This window comes from Chamaea fasciata, unplaced genomic scaffold (assembly GCF_029207755.1).
Source record: "Chamaea fasciata isolate MVZ Bird 193981 ecotype frontalis unplaced genomic scaffold, bChaFas1.0.hap1 SCAF_7, whole genome shotgun sequence".
Classification (NCBI taxonomy): Eukaryota; Metazoa; Chordata; class Aves; order Passeriformes; family Sylviidae; genus Chamaea; species Chamaea fasciata.
Genome location: NW_027094092.1, coordinates 22,742,785 through 22,761,217, shown reverse-complemented (window position 1 = coordinate 22,761,217; position 18,433 = coordinate 22,742,785). Strand labels below are relative to the sequence as shown.

The following is an 18,433-nucleotide window of genomic DNA, read 5'->3' as shown; positions in this document are numbered from 1 at the left end:
TGTGCACTTTCAAGACTTGATGTGGCTTGAACATTACTTTTGACTGTCCTTTTTTGTGCCTCTAGATGGACTGAAAGTCTGGCATTGGCAGTGATGACCCTATAAGCACACTGCCTGTCCTACTACTTTTTTTGCAAGTAGTAGACACAACTTTAAGGGACTTCCATGGGGACAAGGCATCCAAAAATCTGGAAACTGAACCATGTAATTTGTAGCCCTGAAAATCTCAGAGGTCTTCATATTTGCAGGGTCAGATTGCCCCTTGTTTAAATCAAAATATTGAGCTAAGCTTTAACTAGTATCCATCCAATTCTGATGGTGCAGTCAAATAAGCCTAGCAGCTTGTCAAGGGAAGGCTGCCATCCTGTTAGCAAAGGGAAAACACCACAACCAGTGTCTGAAAACTGTCTGAAGCACCAGGCACAATGGGTTATGAAGAGGGAAATAAAGTTCAGCTGGAAGTCAGTAACTAGTGGTGACTGGAGCTGGTGGTGAGACTGACAGAGTTTAGCACCTTCATAAATGACCTAGACAATGGTGCAGAGCATGGCCTAGGCAGGTTTGTAGATGATGCAAAACTAGGAGTAGTGATTGATACCCAAGACAGCTGTGCTGACATTCAGAGGGATGCTGAGAAATATGCTGGAGAAATGGGCTAACAGGAACCTCCCTAAATTCAACAAGGAGAAGTGGAAAGTGCTGCACCTGAGGAAGACTAACCCCTTGCAGTGCAGGGGTGAAGGCTGACCATCTGTAAAGGAGCTTTCCAGAGAAGGACCTGGTGGATACCAAGATAATCATGAGCCAGCAGTGGGATCTTGCAGCAGAGAAGGACAACAGTGCCTTGTGCTGCGTTAAGCAATGCCAGCAGGTCAAAAGAAGGTGATCCTTCCTTTCAACTCAGCACCAGTGAGGGCAGTTCTGGAGTGCTGTGTCTTTTGCTGGACTCCTCAGTGCAAGAAAGATATGGAGTTTCTGGAAAGAGTGCAGCAAATGGCCGTGAAGACATTTAAGGGACTGGAGCATCTTCTGTAAGAGGAGAGGCTGAGAGAGCTGGAACTTTTTAGGTCAATGTGTACAAATACCTGACCTGGGAGAGGACAAAAGAAGATGGAGAGAGACTCTTCACTGGTGTCCAGTGGCAGGACAAGAGTCAAGGTCACAAGTTGCAATGTAGGAAATTCCATTTGAACACATGAAAAACAGTAAGAATAACCCCCCTTTTTACTATATTTTGAGTATAATCAAATAGTGGAACAATTTGGCAGGAGCGGTTGTTGGGGGTGCCCATGCTTGAAGACAGTGAAAATTTGATGTGATACAGCATGAACAACCTGCTATAGTTTATCCCACTTTGAGCAAGGGTGAGTTTGGACAATACGATCTCCAGAGGCCCTTTATATCCTCAGCAATGCTATGATTCTGTGAAGAAACTGACAAGGTTGATGCACACTGAAAACTGTTATCTTTACTATCTCTTTTGTGGGTGTGTAGCCAGGAATTACAGGATCATTTTGAAGACAGCAATAAAGCTCTGAGCAACTAGACAGACAGAAAAGCTAAGTATGCCCATGAATCTTACACTCAATATTTTAATCTCTGATACTGACCTATTGGCTAGAGGGCATGTAAACAAAAAGAAAATTGGTTTTTTGTTTTGCTCTATGGGGTTTTGTTTACTAACAAAAAGCTGTAGGTTACTGTGAGTAAACCAGACACAGAGGTCTAGTTGATAGTGAATTCTTAATGCTTACTGTGATCCTGATTTGCCTATAGATATACCTATAGGTTTGGAATGATAATTTCCATATCAGTGCAGAATTTATTGGAATGGTGGCCTAATCCACATGTAGGTACCAGGCAGCACTCTGATTTTTGGGGGATAATGATAAGAAGGATAACTTCACAGTATGATGCTATTTGGCTTGCACTGGAAAGCTTGAAGGGCCAAATATTTGCCTTGCTGCCAACTCCTCCAGTTCTGCATCCTGCTTGTTTCACTGAGCCTTTTATAACATCTTGATGACTGATTGTAAACAGCATTATCTGCCTATGCCCTGGTGATTCTGGCACACCCTGTAATAGATATCAGTCCTATGGCATTTAAAAGCATAGATCCTCAGAATCTGACTTAGCTCTGGCAAAACAATGTCCTCTTTTACAGCAGACAAATATGTGGACACACACTACTTAACCACAAATCTGCCTTAGGAGCAAAGTGGGGCCATCAGTGTTAATGAACGGCATTGTTTCCTCCTTTGCTGCAGTGGGATTTAATGGGAAAGAGAGAAAGAGTGAAAATGCATACATCTTACCCGGATGGATCATTCCTCCTGTCTGGCATTTTAGCCTGCAAAGAATGCACCTCGCCATCCGCACAAAGGCTGAACAAAGGCTGCCAGGTGTCCCTGGGAGGAGGCAGCCCCTCGCCGGGGCTGACAGCGGGCACGTAACGGGGACCAGGAATGCTGTGTACGTGTGGTACCCGAGGGGCAGGGACGCCCAGCCCGGCCTTTTGAACTCCGCTAACAGGAGCTGCGTGTCATCGTGTTCCAGCGTCTGCCCAAGCCCTGCCCTCATCCCTCCGAACAGCCCGTGCAGCAAAACCTGTGTGTCCCTGAGCCTCAGCACCCAAGGGCCGAGGTGCTAAACTGTCCCAGGAGACAAACAGCTGGGAGTGGTTGTGGTAGTGACAACGTCACGAAGATAAATCCGAAGTATTTGGAAATGCCCTTGTATCAAGCAGCTTCAACAACTTCATCTGTCAAAGTATGGCTGAAGTGCAATAAGGACGGAGCCAGACAGAGCCTCGGTTTCCAGCTCCTGAAGCTGAAAACGCAGGAGCGTCAGCAAGCACCACTGTGTATGAAATTAAAGAATGCTGCTTACAAATTGAATCATAAGAGAAGAAGCAAAAAAACCCAGTTATGGCAGTTAATGTTCCTAAGATATATGTGTGACCAAAAGCAGCCACAAGAGTCCCCAGTGGCTAGTTAGTGGCTGGACTGATTATTTTGCGTGTTATAAGCATGAACAGGAAGAGGCTGGAAGCCAAGAGACTGTAAGGAATAAGGAAGGAGGAAAAAAAAAAAATAAATGGTGTCAGGCAGTCTACCTTGTCAGAATTAATGATCCTTTTCACTAATGGCCAGAACTGTGAGTTTAAGGACAGAGATTCACAGTCCCTCATCCAGTGACAAATCCCAAACAAGCAGATTACTGTAAAACAACCTGAGAAATGCAGGTCCCCTATATTACCCAGCTTTGCCTGGGAAAGGTGGTCTCCTGAGGTGGCCTCTTCTCAGAGAAAGGGGCTGAGAAGCCAGAGGAAATGGCCTATGACTACATTGAGTTCCTTTGCTAAAATATAGAGTGTAGCAATCTGTTGTTTTGCCTCTACCTGCCCTCAGAGCTAGATCTTCCTCCCCAAAAATTATCTGGTTTGATTTTAAGCAATTTGTCCTACAGTAGAGGGATTAGTAAGCACAAATCATCAATAGTCACTAAAATATCTGGGATGTTTTAGACTCATTACTTCCCCAGTTGTAAGGGGAGTGGTTACAGCTGATGCCCTGTAAGGGTAACATTTTTTTCAGTGCAGGGTTTCCCCCTCAATTGTACCAAATATCCTGGCATGGTAATAAGAAATGTGTTTGCTTTGCAAAGAGGTAATACATCAAGAAGTAATGGAAAATTCCCTTCAACAGGACTGGGAAAATTTTCAGGCTCAACTGTTCTCCCAGGTACTGATGGGATTTCAACACCTTGAACAGCTGTACCTTGTATTTTGCTAGCATTTGTCATCAGTATTATCAGGCAGTAGCGTTCAAAACCATTCTTTTTTTTTTTCCCCAAAATGAAGTAGGTTGTCATTTGGGCTCTAGAATTACAGCCAAAATTTTTGGCTTGGTTTGCCCAAATTTTCCTGCTATTGAAGATGAGTTGACTACAATGACATTTAATAAGAAGTGGAAGCTAAAGTGGCTTGGACCATGCTTCTTGCACTGTTTGAAGTCTGATTGAAATGAAGGACCGAGCTTTGACAGCATTTTTATGTGTTTCAGAATTTAACTAGATATTAAAATGTACTTGGTAAATTTTTTGAAAGATAAGCATGATGAGTAAATAGTAACACTCAATAATATTTCTTCTGTTTTCAATATGCACAAGAAAAGTAGCAAAGTGACATAGTGATTTGTGGCCTTCCAGCATGAGGGGGCTTTTCTGCTTACTTGGTCCTATAGTGTCCCAGTGTGTTTATTGTACAGAGCCAGATATTGTTTGTCAAGACCCTATATTGTTCTCACAATCCATTGCACAAAAACAGAGCATGATGCTCAGACAGTGTGTCTAATATTAGAGCACAACATGTAAAACACTGCAAGTAAATAATTCCAAGCTGTACCAATGCTGTGTCTGCATTGTTTACTTTACAATTAGTGCCCTCTGCTTGCAGCTCATGTCAGGGGCACAGAGTGCTGGCATGAGTCAACAGAAGACGCTCATCAAAGGGTGTCATCAAAGGATGGGTGTACAATGAGAAGGGGAGCAGTCAGCAATAAGAGTCCTGTCCTAGGCAAGCACAAGAAATCTATTGGATTTTTCAGCAAGGTGACAGGTAAACAAAGCTCTATAGGCTTTCCAGCAGCTACAAGGAGATTAGAGAATGGGATCTGGGAACCAGGTTCTTCCCAGATACTGGCTCCATCTCTGAAACAAAACTAAGAAGTGAATTTAGGGTTTTTAAAATTATTATTTTGTTTTTTGCCAATCTCAGTATTTTCAAGATGGTGTTGATGATACTCTGTAAACCATGCATTTGTAAAGAGGAAAACATGCTTGGCTGACCTAATACCATCACCAGAATTAGCTGATTCCTAACAAGATAAACAGATCAAAACCTGCACATGAAAGTAAAATAAAAGAGATTCTTGGAGCAGGAGTGGGAAGTTTTCACCTCACTGACAGTTTGGGGGCACTCTCACCCATCACAGTCAGTGTTAAAGCACCCGGAGAGAAAACAAAGCCAGTCCTGCAGAGCCCCAGGCTGTTGCTGGCTTCACAAAGAGGGGTGCCTGTCAGCTGCACAGGGAGGCTGATGGGACTGAAGAATTTGTTGCAGAGATAAAGGAAAGGGAAAAAAAAAGAAAAAAACTGTATTTTTGCTGCACAGTGAGCTGAAGACGGGTGGTGCATCTGCCAGGGGCAATCCTTCCCACCCAGGGGATTCGCATAGGGTTACTCATAGGTAATTTTCAGCTCAGCACATTGAAAAGCAGCAATAGCTGCCACAGAACCATTCTTCTCTTAACCCTGCTGCTCGTTGTCCCTTCGGAGTTATTAGAAGCATTTTTCCCCCTACGGTATTTAAAAATGAAACTGGGACTGTCCTGTAATCCTCTGCCTGCCAAGAGAGAGTAGCACCTAATCTAGCAGTTTTATCACAGTCATTGCCACTGCTAGGCCTGAAGGTCTGCAGCTGGTTCCTCCACTTCCCTGAACCCTTAGTGATCACTGAATGTGGAATAAACCCAGCAAGGACAGGGCTCCAAGATGCTCCTGAGAAAACAGGTCACACCTAAAAACCAACACACTACTCAGCTCCAGACAGCTCTCCTGAACACCACAAAGTGCAGAGGTGGCCTGGAGTGCAGCTCTGCCACTCCTGACCCTCTGTTGCACATGGCTTCCCATCCCAGCCCTGGCACCTCTGCGAGGCTCTCCCACCTCCATGTGCCTCCAGAGGTACCACCAGTGTCCCCAGAAACAGAGTGTCTGGCAGCCATGCAGACAGCACGCTTGTTTTTCTCATAGATCAAAACAACTTCAAACAGGAGACTTCAGAGAGTCAAAAAGTCTAGCTAGCACATATGCTGTGCTGTGGGAGCCTTTGATTATCCAGCAGATATTTTTAGAGCCCTTTATAAATGAGCTGTGGCTCCATTTGTGTGGCGTGTGGTGACAGTTCTGCCAGAAACAGCCTCTGTGCCACTGCAGAGCTGGACCTGGCATTGCCCAGACACCTGCCTCTGCCCTCTTGGGGGGCACCTGTTTAAACCCACCCATGTGCTCAGCTGCCTGTGCTTTTCCTTCTGCCTCAGGAGAGTAAGACAGGGAAGACAGACCCCAGGAAGTGCTGCAAACCCCCTCTGGTCATGGCTGCGAGCTCTTGGCATCATAGGCTCCACACCTCCTGCTCCCAGGAAGAAACATGTTCAGGTTTTTTGCTAAATAAAGTTTCTAGCACCAGCTGCTATGGAGCATATCCAGGACACCAGCAGAGGCAGAGCTGGGGAAGTACATGTCAGGCTTTAATGCTATGACAACCATTGCCGAGGAATTTTTCAATTTCCTTTTCACTCATATTGACGAGAGAATCACTGGTCCTAAAAGTGAAGGGCACCTTTAGCCCCAAATCAGATGAATTTTGTGCAAGCTTCCATTCCTGATAAAAGCTCAGATAGTGCACTTTGCATGAAGGGATCTTGCTTTTAAGTCCTTGGTTTGAAGTTACCAGCAAGGAGGCCGATCACTGCCAAGGGTGACTAACTAGAGTCCACAACACAAAATTGCCTGTAGGAAATGAATTACAATGCAGCAATGTATTTCACAAGCAGTTCTGTCTCTTTACACATGGTTGAGCTGCTGAAAGTGAAGCACTGTCCTGCCTTCATCCTGACAATTGACTAGCAAAGGTAAAAACCCCAGGGATGAGGTTTTCACTGCTGACTGACAGGTGCCCAGGAAACTCAGCTGGAGCTAAGCCCTGACAACCACCAGGATTTTGCTGGGCATGCTTACTGCTCAAAAATAAGCAATTTTAAATCACTACAGTGAAACCTGCCAGAAAATGACAAACTGTGTGTAATATGTGGTCTGCTCAATGAAGTGGACTTCGAGGAAGTCACAAACAAACCCTTTCCTATTGGGCCTACTGGATGACTAATTTGGAGCTACTTTCACTTCTCAGCCTAGAAAGTGCCACTCACTTCCAGCCCCTGTGGCTACTCTCCATTAAAATTTGCAGGCATTCACTCTGAACCCAAAGTTTTTGCACAGCCCTTTACCTGTGAGGATTGATGGGTCTTACATGCATGCTTCCCCTGGGCCAATTGGAAAACCAGGATTCCTTCACACCTGATTAGGGAGCCAGTGCTGTTGATGTTTCCATCCCTACATACTGAAGCTCAGCAATGTCCACACTCACAGTATGCAGTGCCACACCCAGAATCCACACCCTCAGCTGCACAGCTTGCTCCTTGTTTTCTGCTTCCCTCCACTGCCACATGGACACATTTACAGCTGAACGAGCAACTGTTTGTGCTGGAAGAGCTTTGTTTTCTGCTCAGGTTTCTCCCTAGCTGTAGCTGTCACCCAGGGATGGACTAAACCTTTTCAAGGTTGTCCCTGCTTGCACTGCCATGCAAACCTGAGCCTCAGTGAAGGAAGGATGATCCGCAGTTCCTGTAGTGCCTTTGCTGTGAGGTGTATCTGGCAGCAGCCAGCCTCAGCCCATGGAGGCAATGTTTTCAGCTGTTTGGTCAGCAAACACAACCCAGCCCAGGGCTAATCCATGAACACAGGTACTTATTTTAGAGGTTGGCTCTCTTGCCCATAATGATTTAGCAGAGGTAAGACCCTCCACGTACAAAAATACTCTTAATATATTGAACTGTTTTTAAAGTTCCACCTTTAGTTAATCATCTGCAATCAAAAAAGAAGAATCCAAAGTTAAGTCAGCCCTCTCCCTTAAGGACAGCAAAAGCCCAGCTTCCCCTGGATTTAGAGCATTTAGAGCTCAGGAAAAATCTCTTCATCCTTCAAACCAAACCAGGCACATATATAAAGTTTTGTCGATACACATTACAAGCCCAGCCCACCACATCAAAGCTAATGATAATGCCACTGTACCTGACTAGAAGGGGAGCATAGAGCCTCAAGGGCACCCACTCTGCATCCCTACCCAAAAATAGTACATGCTGACATCACTGCCAGTGCTGACCCAGAGCAGCCCTGGGCTGCTGGGAGGTGCCAGCTCCTGGTCTGCCTGCTGCAGGCCTTGGCACAGCACCAGGATAACCCAGCTCATGGGGAAAAAAAAGCAGATCCATCATAGGACATCCTAGACCTGCTCACCAAGGTGAGGACTTCAAGGGGCTGCAGTGACACTCAGCATGTCAGGGAACCAGTCACTCAGGAGGAAGAACTACCTCCACCTCAAAGGCTGCAACTGACCATTCTGGATTAATCAGCACTGAATCTGCTCTTTGTAGTTCTTGGCTGAGGGAAAAGGCAGTGCATCAGCTTGGATGTCCTTTGTCTCGCAAAATGACATTAACCTCCAAGAATAATTTAAAGAATTAGCAACCAGCTCGATAAATTTAAAATTTTTTTTATTAACAATCATTTTACATTACAAGGATAATATGACAAAAGGAAAGTTCTCGTGTACATACTATGATATATCAACATAGCTCTATTCGTATCCAGTGTCCTAGGTCCTTTCACACAGGTACTATAAAGCATAGTCTGTAAAGTAATAACATTTTAATGTCTCCAAAAGAGTGATATTAACATATTAATACATATATAGTAATAGACGTCTAGATATTTTTCTCTCATTTCATACGTGTGTGTGGTGGGTGAGTGGGTAGGTGAGAGATCGCTTGAAACAGTTCAGCAGGGCTGTGCTTGGATGCAGATACAGAGAGGTTTGAGACAAAACCTCATTTTCTGGAAGTAGAAATGCATTTTTGCTAACTGTCAGGTGAGTCTATGAGGATGCCATGACTGGCAGAAAACTCCATAAGCCCTCCTGTAGCATTTGGGACATTACAGCATATGAGACATGGTTCCCCCGCGTAGCCCAGCGAGCTTATTCGACATGAGGTGCAGTGCATGGGAGCCCCTCGCCGGCCGGCAGCACCACCAGCAGGGCGGGTGGGAGGCGAGGCCGCGGGCCGAGCTAACGCGGGTGTCAGTGGCATCGGAAGGAGGGGGCTGGAGTGAGAAAACTGTCTCTGAGGTTTGTGAGGAACAGGTGCTGAGAGCTCCCCGCCGGTGCGGCGCGGCTGAGGGGCTGCGGCAGGGCGGGGAGCCGCCGCCGGGCAGGGGCGGCTGAGGTGGATTACCAGTTGTGTGGAGGAGAGAGGCCTGGGAGAGGGCACTGAGGTGTGTGACGGGGCTTGGGGACAGCTTGCACAGCGTCTGCTCATGCAATACCAGTGTAACGAGCCATTCGGATGTCGGAATTACAACTCGCCCTCCTCCCGACCGAAGCCAACAAATAAAACAAACGGCAAGGAGTGCAGTGGTTGCCAGTCCTGGTGTGGAGCTGCAAAGGCAAACGTCCATGCTTTCCTTCCAACCCTTGTGAGGAAGCAGCTTGCTGACTGACCACCTGCTGCCAGACCGGCCAGAGGCACCTCTCAGGTCCTCTAAGGTGTCAGCCAAAGGCTTCAGGATGCAGCAGGGCCAGTGTCCTATGAGTGGGTGTGTGAAGGGAGGGATAGAGGGATGAGACAGCTGTCCATCCCATTGGCATCAGCAGATACTCAGGGAGGGCTGACTCCCTGCTCAGATCCACCCCCATCCCAGCACAGAAATGCTGGTCATGGGAAAGCAGGTGTCTCTTTGCATGAGCAGAGTAAGAGGGCTGCACCCTTTGGTGCTTCAGCCTGACAAGGTCTGAACACTGCGTGCTGGGGCCCAAAGGCACACATGCGACACCGACCAGGTCTTCCATACAATCATATCATTCTCTTTCCTTCTGAAAGCCTCCCTGGGCCCCTGGCCAGGCAGGCTGCTCCCAGGTTGAGCAGCAGCTGTGAGACCTGAGGGAGAGGAGTGGCTCCTGCAGCAGAACAGCGGCCAGCCTGACCCAACAGAGCTGAACATGCCTTCCCAATTGGGATTGTGCACTCTCATCCTTATCCCTCCGACTTCAAGGTTCCTTCTCGACTGCACTGTTCCAGCTCCATACACTATCCCTGCCACCTCCAACTGCGTGGCCGTAACCCTTCCTCCACTCAAAACTGCCTTGGCTCTCCTGCTGCTGCCTTTATCCCAGAGCCACGGCTGTGTCCCTGACCGATACCCACAAGGGCTCTCACGCTCTCGCTGGCGCCGTGTGAGCGCTGGCCAGTGCAGGGTCCCCCTGGCAGCGTGCTGGTGACTGCTGAGCAGTGCCAGGTGGAACAGCAAAAAGCCATGTTTCCACAGCACCAGTGCCCGCAGTTGCCAGCCGCATCCATGCAGAGAGACAAAAGTGCATATGAGGGTGGGATATGTGTCTGTCCAAGCGTGAACACACAGGACCTCAGCAAGAGTCTTGGGAGGACACTCAAGCATTTTCCCCTACTAAGACATTCGACTATTAAACAAACCTTATTTATCACTTGATTAACATGCCAGCAAGGAAACCCCTTGCCCTAAACACAGCCAAGCCCCTCTCCATAGAGTGCTATCCATGTAAATGTAGGCCTCAGTGTATGGCTAAAACCATCCCAAAGTCCAAAGTCTTCAGTGTTACATGCCTTGTGCTAGAACACAGGGCCAGCCTTACACAAGGGTGGTTGAGTCTATCTCTATATTATATCTTTATATCTATTGAAAACATAGAAATATATAAATATATAGGATTTCATTTATAGATATATAAGCACGTGATTTTAATCTTTTGTACTGTGTGTATATGTACTGGGATGTGCGTATATACAATATATAGACCATATGCATATGTACTGTATACATACACTAGCTTACATGCACACACATCATACATGTCTCCAAGGGAGACAGGAATTGCATAGGCATTACTGCATTGGATACAATGGCTGGGGGATTAACGTACCATTTCTCTGCTTTTAAGACCTCTTTTGACAGAGCTGAGAGGAGAATCCGCAAAAGCAGAGGCCGTTGCTGCTTATTTGCAAGCCAGCTGTCCAGGCACTGGTCAAACAAACAGCAATCCTCATGAGATAAGAAAGGAGGGGGGACTCCAAAGACCCCGCGGGCCATCTGGTTGAGTTTGTGCTGTGAGAAAGAGATGGACCGAGCCTGAACAGTCACACCAGCAAAAGCGTGACCAGCACGGGGGATATTGCTGCAGTTGGCTCAAGACCCAAGGCAGACACCACACGAGGACTCTGCCCACCCTGTCCCCTCGCAGCCCCCGTAACTTCTGCGTGCTTTTGCTGGTATGATGGGAAGAGCTTTGGTCTCTTGTGAGGATTATCCCTGCTGAGGTCAGTCTCGTGGCTGGAGGGCCCAGACCCCTGTGGACACGGGTGAGCCCTGCAGAAGAACATGTCTAAATGTGCTTCACAGATTTCTGCTTCACAGCAGGGTAAAAGAGGCAAGGAGCCTGAGCAAAAAGTGGAAAAGGGACATTGGCAACCAAAAATCCCACGGGCTAGAAATACAAACCCGAGGGTGTGGAGAAGTGTGCATTATTCACAGTCAGATGTCATAGCTAAGATGCAGGGGAAGGAGACAATAAAGAGCTCATTCAAGAAAAACTGAACCCTGTGTCTTTGCAGCCTAACCAGTTCAAGATTCTGTGAGCAACACGTTCAAAACAACTCCTCTCGCTCTCACAGCACAGCAGGAAAGGCATTGATTAAACTCGATGAACGGAAATCTTGGAGCCATGGAGGCCTCCCTCAGCACCCCACTAAGCCCTCCCCATGCCTGCTGCTGCCTCCTGGCCTCACTGCCACCAGGCTGGGCACAAACAGGGCACAGAAATGCACCTGCTTCTGGGAAAGGCTCAGGAGTCCTGGGAAGCCAGAGGTGCATTGATATTCCTTCCTCCTCCCTATCTTGTCTTGCTGGTAGTCATGTTTCTATCCATAGACTACCCATGAAAGTAAGAGCTACAGATCTGATATAGGCAGGTTAACCTAGAGGGAAAGCTTGTAAAGCACTTGCACTACCCTAGGACAAAGGCCAGGTTTATTTTCTGATGTGCGGGTAACAGGGAATTGTGCTGAAGGAGCTGGGCTGGGCTGGGCTGGGCTGGGCTGGGCTGGGCCGGGCCAGCTGCTCTGCTAAGCTCTTGTCTATCTCAGTCACCAATATAAGGGGTCTCTGACCTTTCCCATCACGGGTATTCACAACATCCAGTGGCAGGGAATCACTGTTTGCAAGCAAAGTTATTTGCTAAAGGAACAAGTGCTCTGCCTGTGTCAGATGGCTGCCAGAGAAAATCACCACACGCCACACATTTCACTGCACCATTAGAAATAAGAGCTGCCGGTGAAAAGGTGTCACTGATGAAAGCAAGATTTGCAAGTGAACCAAAGGGAAGGAGTGACAAATTGGAAGAATAATTTCTGAACAGGCCTCTGGCAACTCTTACCTTACCACTTCCTCCCCAGCCGCAGAACTTAGGAGGCTTGGATCAGGAGTTGTAAACAGACCTTCTGGGCTGCTCAGCACAAGCCCTGGAGGAGCCTTCCTCTCTCCAAAGGTGTTTGGAGACTGTCCCCAAACGTTCCTTCCCTCCATGTGGGCCAGGCACTTTGATGGGCCTCTGTGTCAAGGAGCTTTTGCTGCTGCAAACAGAAAGGCAGGTGATTTTTCCTCTCCATGAAGAGCTATGGAGTTCTATGAATTCTGTGATCTATGTTCACCTTACCATCTCCAGTCAGAAACAAATGGAGCAGCAGTTTTTCTAACTTTTCTATCTTTTTACATCTCCTCAGGTTTTAAAAAGTCAGGGAGCCTGCCACCTCCCTGGGAGGCAGCAGCTCCAGGGCTTTGTGGCAGCATCCTGAGCAGAGCCAATTCACCACACCTGGAGAGCTACGAGCACCTCGTGTAGAGGTCCCTACTTTATGGTCAGGCAAACAACCACTCAAAGCTGGCAGAGGGCTTCCAGTTTAATTTTTACTCCTCTGGATGAATGGATCAATTTGATCACATCATTTATAAGAAAATACAGGAAAACATGAAAACAAAGCCATTTTTCATGCTTGCTAGGTGTGTTATATCAATGTCCCTGCATTGCAACTATGTGATGCCCTGGCCTAACTTGTGACATTTCCATGAGGACCACAAGGAAGAGCACCCAGCGCCTGCACCCCTTGTGGCAGTTTGGCAGCAGGTGGGTGGCCCTGGCACAGGTGCCCTCTCCTGCCCGAGCCAGCCTCAGGCTGCACGTGCTGTCAGAGGTAAGGCGAGGGGTAAGTGCTACAGAAGGTGCTGGCCAGCCCTCGCTGGCCGGCTGGACCAGCCCTCACTGCTACATTCACTGGGTCCATTCTGCTCCCCTCGGACCATCTGACGGAAAGGCCCCGTTCTACAGTGAAGGGGCAGTGTCAGGACACAAGGACAGGCCACCAGTCGTGCTTTGGGTAGGCTCAGTCCCTCCTCAGTCCCACAGGGACAGAGGCAAACACTTCCAAAACCCTGACCAACACCAGCCTAGCTGTTCCTGTAGGATCTGAAAGCTCAACCAGTCCATGGTGGCTTGGCTGCACACCTCTGCCAGTGCTGGCTGCGAAGTTCTGCTGAAGGCAAAGGGGTTAGCAGGAGGTGAGTGAGACCTAGGTAGAAGTGTGTGTTTTCCTGGGGAAGACAGTGTGTGAACCCTGGCAGTGAAAGTGACTCAGAGAGAGATCGGTTCCAAACATGCTACATCTCCATTGAAAACAAACAAAAAAGTTTAAAAAATAAAATAATATTATATATATATATATATATATTTATATAAATGAAAAGCTATCAACTAGCAGCAACGGTTCTAGAGATATCTTAGCACCAAGACCAAGGGCAGAGGGGTAACAGGAGAAAGGAAAGGTTCAGTGTTGCTGATACCACCATCATGTTTCCAAACAACACAGCTTGGCACAAAGCTCATACCTCTGAGAAGTGAGAACGTGTTGGCTTGGACACCTTTTGGACAACACGTCTCACTCCCACGATGGTCTGGTCAGGTTGGTGCTGTCCATGCCACATCAGCAGGGCAAGGCACTAGCATCTGTGGAGTTTTTGCACCTTTTTAGTTTGTGTGGTGTTCTTTTTTGGTTGGTTGGTTGGGGATTTTTTTTTTTTTTTGGTGGGTTTTTTTTTTTCCTCTTTTCTAACCTGAAGTGATATTGTGTGGACGCCTGGAGCTTGTTTACTTTAAAAGAATAAAACAAAAAAGAGCCCCAAGACCACAAAACAATCTCTTTGTGATGGAAGGTGCAAGTCCCCCATTCACATTTCAGCTGGGCTCTGCATTCCTTCAAGAAAGGAAGAAATATTTCACAGGAAGAAGCAGAGCATCCCTTCTTCCTGATGTCATCAGTCTGCTGTACTGTGGAACATGTTACCTTGGTCACAAGAGAGTAAGTGAACCTTTGTAGGACATCACACATGAATATAATCCAAGATAATCTTGCATTGATAGCTCCTGCCACCAAACTGCAGCAGGTTTTTCTTTCAGTCATTCCAAACAAAACAAAACAAAACAAAAACCCCACAACAATCTAGGATTATAAAGACATAGTATAAATAATGTAAATTAGAATATAATTTTTTAAGCCTTTGAATCTCTGCCCAGAGGTGGCTCTCGACTCATTGGCTGTCTAGCTTCCACAGCAGCCCTGGTTTTGAATGAATAGTTGTATATATATATATATATTTATCTCATACAATATAAAAATATAAATGCAAAAATTTCCCCCTGCCTTCTCTATTTTGCTATTTTATAGTCTGCACATGACATCATGTAATAACATACGTATGATAGACTGGTACTATGGTTATCATAAAAGGAGCTGAAAGCCAAGTATTACTCTACAACCCAAAGGTAGGGAGAACTGAGAAAGGGGCATCACAGTTTAGTGGAGGCATTTGTTTCTAAATCAGAATAAAACCCCAAAATCATGCCCTCAGCCTTCTCTCCAGTCAGTAATCTTTTCAGTGAAGAAAGCTTCCACTCATCTGAAGAGAACTGTGTGGAGCTGGGGGCAACATAAACACATGGGATGCTCTGTCGGAAATCAGAAATCTGATGATTGCCAACAAAAGGCTCAAATGGCTCAATAACTGGGCTGAATAATGGAAAGAGAGGCAGAGATTGAAACCGAGAGGAAAACAAACAAACAAACAAACAAACAAACAAACATACAAACAAACAAACCTCAAAACTAAATGAAACTAAACAAAACAAAAAACAACCCAGCAAACCGACAACACACATAGAAAGGAAACCGCTGGGAGGATGAGGCTGACAAAGACCCGTTGTCTAGCTTATAGGTTGTTAGGTTTTAACATGTAGAGTATGGCCCCAGCACATGCTTCTAAAGAATGAAATGTTGCCACCTACATTGCAGCTGCCATGGTTGGAAACACCAGTAAATGTCTAAACATTGTCTCAATATTTAAAATTCTGCTTAGCTTCTATCAGACGCACATCGTCTTAACTTTTAAATTTTCAGTGTGGGTTTTTCCTTAATATAGATAATATATATATTTTATATAATATATCAAAGTTTAGAGTATAGATTTAAAAAATTATCTGATCTGAGGCATTCCTTCCTAAATATCAGGGTAAAACTCAGAGCCATGGTCCATGCTCTGCAACATTGGCTTCTGGTCAAGAGATGACATCCTGCTCAGCATCTCGGCCGAGAGCGCGTAGCTATTGCCTGACTTCTCCTCGAACCAGCTGTCGAGTGCCCTTTTGCAGTCGAAGTTGGCAATGGGCGGCCCGTTAACAGCAATCGTCAACAGGTCACTGAGCTGCTCCAGCGTCAGCCGAGAGCGGTTGTTCTTGCGCACTCTCTGCAGCGCGGTGCGCCCCTTCTCACAGCAGGCTGAAGAGGTGGGAAGGACTTTGAGGATCTGAACTATTTTATTTAGGAGGGGAAATCTCTGCTTGTATTTACAAATGTGACTGAGCAAGTCTTTAAAACCATTTTTGGTATAATAATCCACCTTGAGCTCTCGCCACTCCATCAGCAGACTCCCTTGGGTGTCCATCCCCTCTCTGCAAACCTCTCTGGAAAATGATGGGACTGTCTCCAGGTGTTCAAATATTTGTACCATATCCTCCTTCCCATAGCTCATGAGCTCATCAGTGCTTCTGGGCCAAGCTGCAAGGTCAAATACCTGACAGGCCTTCACAAATGTCCGGCTGCGGGAATCGAACCTTTGGGCTAGGATCACCTGGGTCTTCTGGCAGATCTTTTCTCTGATCGACTGGAATTTGGCTTCAGCCACCCGTAGATTTTTCACAGCAATGCCATTAAAGCTTTCACGGAAGTTTTCCTCAAACTCCTGCAAATACTCCCCAGGGGAGTCTGCTAGCCGGCTGATCTCCTGGATGGCCTCCTCTATTTTATCATCCACCTGCGACACAAGAAGGTACTCCCCTTGGAAGACGTAGGCAAGGCGTGAAAGCACAGCAATCACATCCAGAAGGAAGTAGATGAGTTTAATCGACTGGTAGTCCATCAGGAACTGCAGGAGGGCCAAGGCAATGGCAGAAGCATCTGCCCTTTGGGTTTGGCCACTGACATCTTTGAGATGGGCCACAACCTCAAGGTAATCCTTGATGAGAGCGTTGAGCACGTTCTGCTCCCCAATGATCCACTTCACTGCTCGAATGTCCCCCAGGAACTCGGTCTCCTCACACAGAGTGGCAGCAGTGACCCTTAACTCACACATGAGTCGGGGAGAATAACGATAGAAACTGAGCAGCTGCTTCAAATTGTTTTCTAGCTCCTCCAGACATGGTAGTTCCTTCCCACTAATGGCATCCAAAATTTCCAAGTGGGGCCTATGCACCATAAAGGGAAGGCAGAGAAGCCAGGGCAAGGTCTTTCTGATTGTCATAAACAAATTGGCTCTCAGGCTGGCGGTAATGTTAGCACCATCAACTCCCAGGCCAATAGTTGGCTTCTCATCCTGCAATCGTATTCCCAGGCTGGAAAAAGCCCGGTCTAATGCTTGGAGGTAACTGTCTGTTGTAGAAAAGCCGAGTTCCTGAAGAGACAGGAATTCAGTTGCTGGAGGCCCATCGCTGCTCGTGTACTGCACGTAGACCGCAACTGTATCTGCAAGCAAGTCGTCACTCTGCCCATCCAGAATGATGCTAAGAAAGGGCGACTGCCGGATGCGCTCAACCAGGTCCTCTCGGAGAGCTCGGGCGATATGGTGAATTAAGATCTGGCAGTCTCCTTCATTCATGTACTGATCCACCACCTTGAGTTCACACTTTCTCAATAGTTCTGCCAGAGGCCGAAAGTCGTAGTAGGGCCTGCCCTCCAGGGCCAGGTGGTAGGCTGTATTGAAGAGCAGGGTCATATTTCGGCACATCTCTTCTGTCTTCTCTGGGTGCATCCTGAGCTTGTAAAGCTGCAGGCACTTCTTGTGGAGGTTGCTCTGGCTGTGAAGCTTTATTGTGTGTATCTTGAACTGCTTAGAGCCAATGATGAAGGCTGAAGTCCGAGAAGATTGCACTGTGTACTGCCTACAGACATGGCACCACATCTCATTCAGTGTTGGGGAGTACCGCAGGAACCAAAACTTTTTAAGCCACTCTTGCTTGAACCGCCGTATCCTCCGGCCCGTTGCAGAAGACATCTTGGAAGGCTCATCTGTAGCAGCAATCATGTCATTGGAAACTGACTCATCAGCAGAATCCACCTCTTGGTCATCATCCTCCATGATGGTAGGAACTGAGATGATGCTTTCTGAAGCTGTAACAAAAAATAAAAAGAAGGAAAAAAAAATATGGTATTTACAAAGTTGCTGAGCTAGAGAAGCATCCTGCTGGTGACAGTAGAGCATTGCCCAAAGAGTTGGCCACAACCTCTCTTCTCCTGCCCACAATACATTATGGATAGAATTTTAATCATTACTTTGAAAGGAAAAGAAATCAGTATTTCTGCTTAAGAACTTTGTCTCCGACATGCCACAATGAACAGCAAAAAAGGACACTACATCCTGGCCACTTGAACAATACACTGTGTGACCCAAATATTCCTTTTATTGAAGGCTCCTGGCTGCTTCACAGCATGTTCCTGAAGGAAGTTAAATGTGTCTTCTGAGAGGGACACATGGTTGTGTTAAGGCAGTGGAGGAAACAGAGAAAGATTGCCAACAAGGGACACAGCAGGACATAATTTCATACACAAAGAGGGCACATTTCAGTGTTACCAGAGTCATTCATACTTAGTAGCATGTGAGGAATTGTGGAGGGGCTTCTGCTGAAAGAGAATGCATCAAAAATACAGCAAACAAACTGTCTGCAATGGAATGTCTTTTTTATTGGCAGTGCATTATCAATTACAATGGCAACAAATAGAGCAAATTGTCATACAGAGTCTTTCCCAGACAGTGTTTTCCACTGTACCGACAGCATCAGCTCCTGGCCCACCCAGTCACAAAACCTGACAAAGAACCTTCCATGGAGCCACAGGTTTATCTGAATACT

At 46.6% G+C, this 18,433-nt stretch overlaps 1 protein-coding gene across 2 annotated transcripts in view; it reads right to left on the bottom strand.

Annotated features, from left to right (window-relative positions):
• Nucleotides 1-12,510: 12,510 nt before the first annotated feature.
• PRDM11 (PR/SET domain 11) overlaps nt 12,511-18,433 on the bottom strand; it is a 44,356-nt gene continuing 38,433 nt past the window's right edge. For both annotated transcript variants that reach the window (XM_066187906.1, XM_066187907.1), the window contains exon 8: nt 12,511-17,696. In XM_066187906.1, the coding sequence (XP_066044003.1) occupies nt 15,532-17,696 (2,165 nt within the window). In that variant the 3' untranslated portion in view covers nt 12,511-15,531. The remainder of the gene's footprint in view (nt 17,697-18,433) is intronic.